General features: G+C 38.1%; 2 protein-coding genes across 2 annotated transcripts; one reads left to right on the forward strand and one right to left on the reverse strand.

Annotated features, from left to right (window-relative positions):
• The first annotated feature begins 2,457 nt into the window (after nucleotides 1–2,457).
• On the forward strand, nucleotides 2,458–3,533 carry LOC129803639 (uncharacterized). Its single transcript, XM_055850350.1, has 4 exons — nucleotides 2,458–2,674; nucleotides 2,743–3,044; nucleotides 3,104–3,310; nucleotides 3,372–3,533. The coding sequence occupies exons 1-4, from the start codon at nucleotides 2,488–2,490 to the stop codon at nucleotides 3,492–3,494; spliced, it is 819 nt and encodes a 272-aa protein (XP_055706325.1). The 5' UTR covers nucleotides 2,458–2,487; the 3' UTR covers nucleotides 3,495–3,533.
• A 4,275-nt stretch (nucleotides 3,534–7,808) lies between these two features.
• LOC129803640 (H/ACA ribonucleoprotein complex subunit 4) lies at nucleotides 7,809–13,953 on the reverse strand. Its single transcript, XM_055850351.1, has 5 exons — nucleotides 13,869–13,953; nucleotides 13,115–13,747; nucleotides 12,673–12,947; nucleotides 8,384–8,782; nucleotides 7,809–8,195 (listed from the first exon to the last, which is right to left on the reverse strand). Exons 1-5 carry the CDS (start codon nucleotides 13,879–13,881, stop codon nucleotides 7,989–7,991), a joined length of 1,527 nt encoding a protein of 508 aa, XP_055706326.1. The 5' UTR covers nucleotides 13,882–13,953; the 3' UTR covers nucleotides 7,809–7,988.
• Nucleotides 13,954–14,166: the final 213 nt, after the last annotated feature.

Consider the following 14,166-nt stretch of genomic DNA (forward strand, 5'->3'; position numbering starts at 1 on the left):
GGAATAGGAATAACAAGCGAAAAATTCCTTGGAATTTTCCACTATTTTTCCTTAAAAAATTCCATAGGAATTTTCCATAATAGGTTCCAAGGAAAATTTAATGGATTTATGCTGGATTTTTTCTATAGAATACATCGATGGAAATGCTCGTGGAATTTATGTGGATTTTTCCACCAAAATAAAATGGAGAAAAAATGAAGCTGTCACATGCACCTCATGATTTTACTTCCGAATTTTATAGAAACGGCAAAGATTACGAGAATTATAATATTGTTGTGGATTTGACTTTTCGACCTTTAGAGCGAGAGGAAGAGACTAGGCTGGGAATAGCGGCATTAAGAACGCATAGGGCTATCTTCAAACTTAACGATTTATTTGATGTAGAGCTTTGGTTCTAGAGTGCCAATTCGCTGGTCGGTATTCTCCTGTAGGGTAGAGCCGGCTTCTGGAGGCGGCATTCTTCGTCTTGGGGGTATGGCTTCTTTTCCGTAGGAGCCCGGACAGCAAGGCCCGCGATTCGTCGAACGGGCGTTCCCGTTATAACGGTACTGCAACCCAGGGGTTCGGACGATGAGGGCGGCGTCAGGCGCGGTCGAAAGACGCACATACAGTGCTAGATAAACCAGTGCACCTGTTTGGGACAAACGGTGGCCACACGGAAAATGTGCAATTTTGTCTACCAGGGAAGGGGGCAATGGCCTCGACACTTCCCAAGAATTAAGATGCTAGTCCTTCCACCAGTCAGATGAGACATAAGCCTCTTCCCGGAGGGAATTAACTAGACTTATCGTCCAGAAGAGGGGGCAAAAGCCTCGACACTCTAACTGGGGTGTAGCGGATTCTCCCGAGTGGATTCGCTGACTGACCTCGACTACAAACTCGAAGATGGTCTACGTCGACTAAGTACTGGTATCCACCAGGAAAAACTCCAACTCCGAAGCACCCAATTACCAAGCCTGTAGCCATTGAAGAAGTTGTCCCTCTGCCGTGGTTCCGGAAGCTGAGGGAACTTTCCCGAGCAGCTCTTTTCCGCCCGGTCACTGCAAACATACAGGAGGGCAAAAGAGTAGCGCTTCAGGGGCGTGCGCAACTGGCTAGCCCAGTCAACCAGCGAAGGGGGCAAATTGCCTCGGCGCTTCTCTGGGAAGGCCGTTGCTGCGCTCGACTCAGTTTCCCTCCCTTCCTGAAAAGTGGTACAGCATTCGGGATCCCAGTTCACTCCGGTGATCATGCCGATGGCAATAGCTGTGACCACGCTGCTCAGGGGGACGAGCACGGGGAACCGATGGCAATTAGGAAGGGGGCTAAAAGCCTCGTCTCTCCCTGCATGGTCCTAGCCCAATCCCGCAGCATTGCCAAATGCAATAGCTGTCTCTCACACAGCTGAAGGAGGCGAGATTGGGAACCAACGGTTCCCGCTCAATGAGCAGCCCATTCAAGCCGCCCATTGAGCATGAGTCGCTTGAAACTCCAGTCCAGCTTGTTTTTGCATTCAATATCGCTTCAATGTCTTTCGCTGATGTATCAGTTGTTCGCATGAATTTTTACTTTAGATATAAATGCGCTATTTACCCGTCAAACCGTCTGATTTTCTTCAGAGAACTTAATGCATCACCTCCGGGGTTACTCCTCGAATATTTCGCGTCACAACAATATGTTTTTATAAACCAGCAATAACGAATTGACACTTTGAGCAATAAAAAAATATTTTATTAAAAAAAAAATTCCTAAAATATATATTAATTAACATAAAAACAGCATTATTTTAGGTTGGCGACCTATTTAATGTAATCACTTCATTATTATCTACACGAAACGCAGCATCGCATAATTAATTATATTCTAATTGCCACATGAATCACTAGAAATGTTTGCGGGTGGTTTGGAAAAAAAATTCTAAAAGTTGTCGCAACACCATTTTATTTGTTTGACATTTCAGAAAACTAGTGGAAAAATCCATATAAAACACTATGGAAAGATAGTGGAAATTTCCATATGTTTTTTCCAGCTTATCCCGCGGACGTTTCACGTGTGATTTTCCATATAAATCTTCCGCGGAATTTAACGCTGGAATTCCAGCATGTCGTACTAGTAAATTCCATGGAGCACTATGATTTCCATGGAATTTCCGGCTTTAAATTCCATAGGAAAACTTAGTGGAATTTTAGCGTCAAATTCCAGCGAATTTAGCCATTTGGACGCATGTTTTCCATTGGAATTTTTGCGGAATTTTGCTATGGGGATGGGAATGGAACCGTCGATATATGTCCGACAATTGTTGATTTAACTGACCAAATAATCAGCATCTGTTTTTTGCAGTGTACCTATATTGGCAGTTGGCAGGTTTTATATTTGATTCTCAACGGTTTTTAGCTAAGTCACAAACCCAAATGCCCCATCAGTAGAGGTCTTCAATAGCCTTTTACTGGCATGCCTTTCGCGCCTTTCGCATGCCGATGCCAGTTTGAAGTGGTTTGGGTGTCAAAAATGGCTTCGTCGAATACGGTATTTTTCTCAGATGATGAAGAATCTTTTGATTCTGAGGATCGCAAGCCACAAATTCAACAGACAATCGCAGCAGTAGTTCCTCCCACATATGCAGATGAAACCCTGGATACACAGGTCCTGCTCAAATCCTGGAATATCAAGAGAGACATCATTGAAACTGTTGTTGGTATGTTTTGGCGTCTCTGTTTACTTTTTGTTGATGCCTCAATTCTGACCATTTTTTAACCTTTCTAGCTGCAAAACTTACAATTTGGCACCTGAGAGTCATTGAGGATGATGACATTGCGAGGCTCTTTGGCACAAACATTGCCGATTGTGTGGAATTCAAATATTACCTGAAGAAGTGGCGAAGTGAAGGAGCAAAGCTCGTGGAGGCACCTCTGCCTCAAGTTCAAATCCCACAACAGTCCCTCATGCAGATGCCAGATCCGCTGGAACAGTACAACGCCCTGGCAGCTATACCCTTCCCGCCTGAACCCATAGACCGGGGATCAAAAGATCACATGCACAAAATACGCAGACACGCTTCCCGAGAGGTAAGAACTTCATCCTAAAATCCTTTTCCCAAATTTTCTTAACAAAAAATAATGGGCAGGAAGTGGAAAGGGTACTGAAGATGTCTGCGAGAGGCAAAAGTATCCTCCTGTACTACAACATGAACCAAAAACTCGAGACGCAGCATCAAGCGTGGCTGGTGGACATTCTTGCTGATTACTACCTTCAGAAGTACGATGGAGTGTCCATGAAGCTCGTCGATCGGATCAGTGACAAAATTGTCGAGCTCTTTCCCACAGAACAGAAGGTAGGAGATGCAAATTGCGGTTTTCTGAAGGTTTGCAACTAAAGAGATCTCTTCTGAACAGGAAACTTACTACACACGGAGAACAGTCGGAGGGAATCCCAAGGGGAAGCTCCATGATAAATTCAGAAACAAGAGAAGATTGTACATATCTCAAGGTATTCTCAAGAAGAAAAAGAATAATTGAGGTATTTTTAACGTAAATATAACATTAACACAATTGAAATTTGAGATTTTCAGTCCCATTCGCCGTAATTTCGGGATGAATTTAAACAATTACCCGTGATAATCCTAGATAAGCTTATTATAGGGGAGATTCTTAACAAGAACCAACCCGAAATGCATGCAAATTCTATTTAAATTTAAAACTTTGAAATCTGGGGAAAGTACTAAATTTCTCGTCAAATTGCAAAACGGAAAACTTCTCATTTAAACCGAAGTAGGGTAAGTGTGCCAAATTCCGGCCAGCTTGCAATTTCGGCCACCTTTTTTGTTCCTCGAATTTCCATGAATTTTTAGATTTAACGTACTCTAGAGATTATACAATGCAAAAGAATAACAAAAAATGTAGCTTCGACAAACGAGATGACGTGAAAAAGACATTGGAAGAATTCCCGAAGGGCAAGGAACTACGGGAATGAAGGTGGCCGAAATAGGACACCAAAGCTATGTCTACATTTTTATTCATTTTAAAATGTATTAAGAATAATTTTAGAGTAAATAAAGACGGTAAACTCTTTACAAGGTTCCCAGCAACACTCTTTCAGAAGAAAGAATAAAAAAAAATCAATTTGAAAATATTACATTTCAAACTTGAGACTTTGACGCTTGCATGCAACTATGCCGAAATTTGGCACACTTACCTTAATTTTGAATCTAGGTGAAATTTAAAGCTTTATGGTACTATTCCAATGAAAAATTAAAAGGAGAAATCTTCTCGCTTAACATTTTTTTTTAAAGTACTTTACACTGTTCACAAGTGCTTCTGTATTATCGACATTTGTTTTTGTTGGTTCTTGTCTCGACTGCACCCCCTCGGTCTGTGCCGTGTTCCAAAATCAGTAAACAGTCATGACAGGAACCAATACAAAAAAAATCGATAACGTAGAAGCACCAGAGTGCTAAAAAATGTTCATGTGCTAAAAAAATGTTCAAGTGTGAGATTTCCTCTTTCATTTTTCATTGAAATATCATCTTAAATAAAGATGATAAAATAATCAAATGTTAACCGATTTCAATTCAGCTGAAAACATGTATTTTCAGCTTAATTCTGTCACAGTAACAGAAAAACAGAGTTTCCGGGGAAATAAACGCTAATATTCCGTTTGGAAATCTGCAGAGTTATCAGCTTTTTTCCTGTGGATATCCTTGAAAGAAATTCCGAAGTATTTTCTTGCAATTATCTAAGAACATTCCTTGGAAATTGAAACAAAATTTCTATAGAATATTCCGAGTATATTTTCCGAAATCTTTCCGGCCAAGACAACCCAATTGAGAAATTGCTCAAGAGCAATTTTCAACTCAAAAGTAGAACAACTGAGTGTTCGTCTGATAGATGAATACTTTCCAAGTTCCAAATTGCCAATTGGCACCTGATCCTCTATTTACTGTGGATGTTTTTTGGAGAAATTTTCTGTGAAAATTCTACGGAATTTTTAATCAATTTTAGGAAATACATTTTTTGAAGAAAAATGTAAAAAGAAATCCACTGGAAAAGTCGTGGAATTTCGTAATATTAAACCATGGACGCCTTTAAGACCGTTCCATGGAAAATTCCGTGAAGAATCTCGTGGAATTAAATAGGATTTTTCCGGTTTCTTAAAGGGTAATTGACGGTTATACCAATACCGCTAATACACTAGATCCCGGCATTATGCACATTTTCGGGATCGAAAAAAACGCGCGAAATGGAATTACGCATCGAGAATATTTGCATACCTTCAGGGGCTTTCTTTTGAATAAATAGGCCGTAGATTGAATTTCGCGCAGAGATCAAACAAAAAGATTCAACTGTTTAATAGAAATGCATTAACAAACAGTACTTTTTAGCCAGAGTTCTTCAATAAATGGTTAGAATATTTAAAAAAAAATTACCTTAATAAAAGAAATTTGAGTTTTATTCTTAAAAAGTAGCAAAATGTTTTCAAATTTCCCACGTCGCAAAATAGTATACATTTAGGTGTATTTTAAAAAACGATTTCAAAATAAATTGACTCCCAAAAGTAGGCAAACTTGCATAATTGTAGGGTAAGTGTACCAAATTTCGGCATAGTTGCATGCAAGCGCCAAAGTCTTATATTTGAAATGTAATATTTTTAATACAAATTGAATTTATTTGTTACTTTTTTATAAGGAGTGTTCCTTGGAACCTTGTAGGCAGTCTATCGTCTTTATTTTCTCTAGATTCACTCTTAATACATTTTAAAATGAATAAAAATGTAGACATTACATTTGTGGCCTATTTCGGCCACCTTCATTTTCACAGTTCCTTGTCTAATGTCTTTTTTAGATCATCTTGTTCGTCGAAGCGACATTTTTTGTTATTTTTCTCATTGTATTATTTCTAAAGTATGCAAAAACTAAAAATTCAATGAAATTCGAGTAACAAAAAATGTGGCCGAAATTACAAGCTGGCCGAAATTTGGCACACTTACCCTATGTGCATAATCCCGAAGTGCATAATGCCAGGACTGAGTGTACACCACAATGCAACGGAAGATGCAGTTAAAAATAAGAAATTTGTTCTTAAGGTTAATTTGGATTTTCGATTTATGAAAGGATAAAGGATATTGATGAATTTTAAAGCTTTCAGAGCAGCAGTGTCCTCACAGTGAGCTTTCCAAGTCAGAGACCTATCAAGCTCTAAGTATTTTAATGTGGAAGACCAAGGGATGTTTTCACCAAGTAATTTAAAAGAATCGCCAAGCAGAAATTTAGCGCTACGGCGTTTAGAAAAGAAAATCGCTTGTGTTTTGGAGGTATTGATTCTTATCTTCCACTTTTTACAATAAACCGCGAAAACTGTTCAAGAGCTCTACAAATTTTTCCTGGATTTTTGGATGCAAAATATATGCAAGTGTCGTCTGCATACATGGCGATGGAACATTTGCTAATACATTCCCTAAGATCATAGGTAAAAATATTGAAGAAGGTAAAGCTCACAGCGCTACCCTGAGGGACTCCAGCGGGAATTTTAAACATTTCAGACCTTGAATCATTAATTCTAGTAAAAAAAAGAGCGCTCCATCAAAAAAGATTTAATGGTCTTAACTAAGTATAACGGCGTTATCACACTTGCACATTAAAATTTTAATGTGATTCACATTAATTGTCGCTTTTGAGCGTCCAAATATGTTATTTGTGTCTTTGAGTCACTTAATATTTGGGGTTTTTCTATTTATTGATAAAGAAGTGGACTTGGCCTGCAAAAATAAGTTTAAATTTACCTAAAGCATAAATATTTTTCACATTAAAAAATTAAAGAGAAAATCGCATTAATTTTTCGCATTAATGCTATAAATCAATTTATATCAAATTTTGCGGGTCAAGTCTACCTTTTTATCAACAAATAGATCAAATTTTGAATGTAAAATGATTCAAACACACAAATTACACATTTGGACTCTCACCAGCGACAATTAATGTGAATCATATTAAAATTTTAATGTGCAAGTGTGATAACACAGTAAAGGAAATTTGGTTGAGATCATTTTGAAAATCAGAGGCTCATGCCAAACGGTATCAAAACATTTTTCAAGATCAAAAGCAACTAGACCTGTGGATCGTTTTTCAACAAGATTTCCCTTAATAAATTTAAACACACGTAGGAGCTGGTGAGACGTGGAATGATGGACACGAAAACCATGCTGCTCATCACAAATGATACCATGACTGGATAAGTGTAAGTTGATACGTGACAGCAGAATCTTCTCGAAAATCTTACCTAAAACGCAAAGTAGGCTGATTGGCCTAAAACTTAGTTGGGTCACGCGAGAAAGAAAGGAATGCGAATTTCGACTTCATGAAATTTTCCTAATCTAAAAGGTCTGCCGGAGCTATTAGGAACACTTTGCACTGAAAATAGCTTAAGAAATTGTCACTAACAAAATTTTGCATACATCACGGCGTTTCCGTAAATTACTTCAAAGAAATCTCCTGTAGGTGTGCAATTTTTCTGTGTCAGAAGAGTGAATCGGGCTTTTTTCGATCTCGAGAATTTCTTTCAAAGTGAAACTCCCTGTATGATCTTTTGATGTCCAAGAAACGTTTAGAGAACGGAATATTGTCGATAGAGCGTAGGAGTACTGCTGCAAACGGCTCATTGACCTCCATATTCACACTTTTGTCAGAGCTTACCGTGAATTCGAGGTATTTAAAGCTTTTGACGACTTTAAAGGTCCAAGAATCGAGCATGACCCGACTGAGCAATAGTTTAAAGTTTAAACAAGTTTTTTGGGTAATAATTATAGGCTGTCTTCAGCTAGAAACAGGATACTTAGAATTTTATTTTTAATATTCTTTATTGAAATTTAAGTGTCTCTTTCCGAATTTTTATTCCAGTAAAACATGGAAATTTGTAAAATTATAATTCTTTTTGTTTTAAACTCACCTTTCATTCGGAGATCTAAAAATGCATTTTTTTTGCACCCGCATCCAATTTCCTTTCACTCCATCTCATCACTCATTCAACCTCTTCCTGCTTCACTTTGTCCTTCTTTTTCTTCTTCTTCTTTTCTTTGACCTCTCCGGGCTGTTCTGTTGCCTCAGCAGGAGCCTCCTCATCGTGCTTCTTCTTCTTCTTTTTCTTCTTCTCACCACTCAAATCCGTTTGACTCGTATCAAGAGTCGTGTCAGCTTCTGCTGTTGTACTTCCCATGCTCAGTTTTCGCTGCAACAAAGTCAAATAGTTTGAAATCTCTTCTTCTGCCACCAAAAGGACAATTTGATGCTTCGAGAGAAGCATCAGGAAGACCAATCGATTGACATAATCATGGGATTTTGTCATTGAAAATCGTTTTATCATCATGAAAAACTGTTTTTTTTTTGTTGTTGGAAAAAAGTAATCAAGGGACTTACCTTATTGCGCAGTTCTTCAGGATCTTCCTGGCCATTTGAACTTGTTCCCTTTGCGCTGTAGTCCACGTAGCTGGTGAGGAATTCCTTGGGGGTATTCTCATTTGGACGTCCGTATTTGTCCAATTTCCCCGCAGCGACTAGCGCCTTCTTGGCTGATGCCTTGGGCCCCAGGCCCCATTTTCTGGGATACACATCCCTCTCCATAATCACTCGCTTGATCTTGGCACAGACGCCATGGTCACAGCTGGCCATTGTGGCCGTAGTCATGAGCGCAATGGCCAGAGCGATTGCTTCGCCTTTTGTTGTGCAAATAACAATCTCCTGATTCAACTCAATTCCATCTTCATACCTCAAAACTCCCGGTAGCATGATTTTGGCACCATAACAAACCGCATTTACCTGGAGACAATTCAGACAATGCCACAATTTAAACGAGGTTAAATTAATTTTATGATAGCGGCTCAACTCTTTCGTCTCTTTTGGGACTCTGAGTACCCAAAGCAGCATATGAATATTCAGTAAAAAAACAGTGTTTTTTAATTATTCAGAACTGAAAGAAATTCAATTCTTTTGGATGATTACAAACTATAAGGATGTCCAAATGTGAGATATTTTTTGTAGGACCTCAATTAATTCCTGAGCATAGATATTTTTGATTAAAAAATGGCGCATTTGTCTTGCAGCATAAGCTGCGGTCCGGAAAGAGTTAACTCTTTCCGGACCGCAGCATATGCTGCAAGCCAATTTCACAATTTTTAATCAAAAATATCTAAGCTCAGGAATTAATTGAGGTCCTACAAAAAGTATCTTACATTTGGACATCCTTATAGTTTGTAATCATCCACAAGAATCGGATTTTTATCAGTTCTGAATAATTAAAAAACATTGTTTTTCATAGAAAATGCATATGCTTCTTTGGGTACTACAGTCCCAAAAGAGACGAAAGAGTTAACGTAATTTTAATAAAAATAATTATTTGACTAAACTCCCATCAGTTTCCCAACTAAGCCCTTTCTCAGCTTAACGCGAGAGATGGACTAGTCAGAAAATGATGAAAATATAATCTGACTATCTTGATGCCAATTACGTTAAGCCATCTCTCGGCTTAAGTTGTAAATGTGTCTAGGGCATTAGACTCTATATTTTTTCATTTATCTCTGATTTTGTTTATCTTCGGCAAAAGAGGAGATAGCAAAGAGAAAACGGTGCAGATAAAAGGGTACGCAGCTGAAGGAAAAATAAGAACCAACAAAAACGTCCCTATTAAGGAGAAATGTGGTCACAGGGACGCAGAGCACATATAACTTATGCAATTATTAAACGCAAATGTTAACTTGTAGATAATCTCACAGTCAGCCAAGAAGACTTCAGCAGACACAAAACAAAATCACTTAGCACAATTGCTGACTTAAGCTGGATAGTTGCAAAAATTATTTTACATTTGGATATATTTCTACTTTAAAGTTATCCACAGTAATAATTTTTTTTTAATAATTCTAAATAGCACAAAAATTGTTTTTTTCTTGTTCCCCAGAGTCCCCAATAAGTCAAAAAGAATTGTACTCAAATTTGACCCATTTAGTCATTGTAAAGAAATACTTGAGATAGAATATTCATATTTTGGAATTAGTTTCTTACAGAGGGTCCCGGTCAAAATCCCGAAAGCCAAAATCCCGAATTCTTAAAAGTGTTAGGGGAAGGTTTTGAAGCTTCGTATTAAAAAAGGAGTCCAAGATTTGAGATTTTTTACTGAATGCCACACACACCGAATCAATTATATATCACTATATCAAAAAAATCTCTTACTTATTGGGTTCATAATTCTGCCTCACAAAATTCCTGTAAGTCCATTTTCCTCTACAGGAAAATGAAAATGTAGCGGCATTTGTTATGAAGGTGCCCTGGTTAACTCAGCTTCGTACAACATTTTTTCCACCTCTGTAGGCCTCATTTTCCCCGAAAACATTACACCGGACACAAAAATTTGGGCATCACTACTTAGATGGAACTTTCATCTACTTGTTTTCACAATTTGTAGGAGGTATCACGCATTAAAAATCAATTTTAAGCTATTTTTCTAACACATGTTTTTTGTCACTCGAAAACCCATTTTTTTCCTGCATTCTGACAGTCAGTTAAGAGCTTGGTTAGGTATGATTCTCTCATAATCACACCTATTGTAATCCTCGGATTTTCTCTAACACCTCCAATGGGTCTTAGAGAACATATTTCGGACGTAACTGATTTCAAAAATGACCGGCCACCAATTTAAAGTTGGGAAGTTCCACTTTAAAACAAGGAAAATTGAATAAGAAATACTCAAAATACATCGAAGTGGCAATTAAAGAATCACATCTACCATAAGCAGTCAAGTTTCATCACTGAAAGTAGTAATCACACCTATTGTAATCCGTGTTTTTTTCTCTAACATCTCGAATTTGTCTTAGAAAACATTTTTTGAACATCAGTGATTCTTAGAATTACCAGTGATAAATTTAAAGTAAAATGTGAAAAATTCCGCTTGAAAACAAAGCAAATTGTATGAAAAATGCTTAAAACGCACCGCATGGGCAATGAAAGAATCACACCTACCATAAGCAGATTCAGGCTTAATGTTTCATTTGACAGAAGTGAAATAAAAACATCTGATGAAGTCTCATTTTGATGAGGAAGTGCCGGAAGTGCATGTTTTCCTTCGAGATTTTTGCCCAACGCACAATAACTTTTGTTTGTAAACATGTTTTCAAAATTTCCCATGAGAATGAGCGAGATGACTAGATCTAGATCTCACTCACTCTCATCGAAATGTCAAAAACATATTTACTAAACAAAAGTTATTGTGCGTTGGGCATTTAGTGAAAATTGTTTAATATCCCAAAATTTTCTTGTGAATTTATTCAGTGGAATCTCTGATGAGTCAAATATTCCAGAGCGTCGTGCACAGTGTGACCGAAAACAGTGAGGAACTCTCAAATTCGGTGGTCAGTAATTTTGACAGATGTTTTTACGAAGCTGCAAAATTCAATTTTCCTGAGCCGCAAGGGTGGTAATTTTTATGAATTTTCCTCCACCCACAAAAACGACCCCCTTCAAGCAAAAGATTTTCATGGTAAATATTAACCCTAATTAAACCCTCTATAACTTGGAATAGTTGCTTTTTCGAAAAGACACTTGCAGTTAAAAATGCATAAAATATTGCACATCAGAATTACGATTTTAGACCCATTTTTTATTTTTGCCTTTTGGACCCAGGAAAAAAGGCCTAGGCTTCCAAGTTTGTCAGGAAATGTGAGATATAGGACCAGCTTTTAGATTATATGTCCATGGATGAAATTCATTTAGTAACTTGGAAAAAAAATCAACTTTTATGAAGCTGCAACATTACGAAGGTGCAAAACCTTCCCCTATAGCTACTTCCACGATTGCACCTGTGCTTGCTTGAGGCAAAGGGAAATCATCTGTGACTCTTAGAAAATTATTCTACACATTATTCTTCATATAATTTCATCCCTTTCAGAATTTTGAACATTCGGGATTTTGGCTGCCACGGTCTTACAGTTTATTACAAGATTTTTTTTTTTTTTGAAAAGAATTTTTTTTGCGAAGAGTCGCTGTCAAACACAGACAGTTATTACACTTAACGGTTACAGAGTGGAAATACTTTGCATTAACTCATTACAAAGTTTATTGATTTAGATAGAGTAACTATCCAAGAAAACAAATTGGCAACTAGAATTCAAATCAGGAAAGAGGAACAAGGCTAATTTTAACAAATTCGAATTTTCCGTACGACATTTTGAGCAAAAACTTTGTATAAACCTTCCGCGAAGTAAGAAAACAATAACAAAATATATTTTTATCTCTATCGGACTATTTTTCCCAGATAATTGAAGAACTAAAGTTACTAAACATCCATTCCCGACAGCAAATCGGATAAAAATTGCCCAGGAATAAATAATCTAAAATCACTCAGTTTGCGTATGATGTATAATACCATGGTAAGGAATGGGTTAATTTTAATCTGTCCTAATTACAAATTTAGATTTTTAGTTAGTTTCAAAAATACAAATTTTAAGTCATTGAGTATTTCAGTAGTGAACCAATGACGAATACGGAACTTTAGAAAGGTGCCTGAAACTCTGGAAATATTTTCGTTTTAGCAGTTCAAATGCTCAAACTTGTAATTTGCGCGTCGTTAAAAAATCCAACACTTAAGACTTCCTTATCTCCCAAAACACGCTTCCAAAGCAAAATAAACACAAAGAAAAAGAGTTCAAAAGAAAACTTACGGAACTGTCCTTCATGAAGATCCTCTTGTGTCCAACGAGGAGTCCTTCCAGTGGCTGAATGACTCTCCTGAGCAAGGATTCATCCTTGTGATGATCATACATGTACTGGGCATCGAGAACATCATGCATGGTTACCATTCCCTCCTTCTCACTCTGAATGCCCGATCTCACCCGGCGCAGCTCAATCATGTGCCCCCCAACGCCCAGAAATAGCCCCAAATGGACACACATTGTCCGGATGTACGAGCCCGCCTCACAGCTAACCCAAAAGACACCTTGGGAATAAGTGGGGACGCCCCAGAGCACAAATCAGTGTGCAATTCTGATGCTATCTCAACCTTCCGGATGGGGTGGAAATTGATTGATTTCGCCCCATTTTGTTTGTTTTTTTTTCAATTCCGGAAAAGGTGATTGGGTAATATTTTGTGTTTTGGGTACTTACCGAGGTTTCTGGATGAGTCAAAGTCCAGGAGTTTGCTCTCATAGACCGATCTCACTCGAAGCTGACGCTTCACGGCCGAAATGAGTGGTGGACGCTGGAATAGAGCTCCACGGAGCTTCTCCAGTCCCTGGTGGACTTTTGTCAGGGACTCCACAGCTGAATGGAGCTTAAACACTGCCACGTACTCCTTTCCTGCACTCTGCTGGGACTTTACGAGTCGCGTGGCACGATCTATGCAGACAATCAGGCAACCAGTCACCTTGGGATCCAGCGTCCCGGAATGCCCGGTTTTGTTGACTTTGAGGATTCTCTTGAGCCACGCCACAACTTCATGTGAACTGGGATTGGAGGGTTTGTCTATATTGATAAAGCCCGAGCTGACATAGTCTCGGATGTCTCTGTTGAGTGGTGATGCCCCAAAGGGCAGTGGCGTATAGTGATTTGTTCTCACATTGAGATGGTCAAAATTCTTCAGCAAAAGTGGCCATTTGCTGGTATCCAATGTGGCCACCTTCTGAGATGGGGCTATTTGAAAATTTCCCGTACGCTGAAGCTCCCCCAGATTCTCCACTTCTTCAGGTTCTTGCTTTATTCGCTTCTTTTTCTTCTCCTTCTTCACCGGAGATGCCATTTCTACAGGAAATCCCAGAGAAAGTTCAAATAAATATGAGATACCAACATTCACCGTCGATTCTATGGCATCTTGGGCACAATTTCCACAATAAATAATAGAAGATAAATAAATATTTATTACCAAAATCTTCCATTTTCTGTGATAATGCACTAACACGTGTTTCCAAATGGTTGACAAAACACACGCCGGAGAGAAATGTGAGGTTATGTTATGTCTCAGGGAAATTTTTTTCAGACAGTCAAAAAAACGCTGACATTTTTCAAGTCCTTTATTTAAAAAGTAACGGACGACAAAACGTAGAAGTTCAATTCAGGAAAAAATCTCTAATTCCAGACAAAAAATAAACAGGAGAGCATTAATCTGATCTCATTAGGTTAATGCTGGTCCAGATGGTACTTCAGGGAAAAATGGAGGAGGT

This window comes from Phlebotomus papatasi, chromosome 2 (assembly GCF_024763615.1).
Source record: "Phlebotomus papatasi isolate M1 chromosome 2, Ppap_2.1, whole genome shotgun sequence".
NCBI lineage: Eukaryota > Metazoa > Arthropoda > Insecta > Diptera > Psychodidae > Phlebotomus > Phlebotomus papatasi.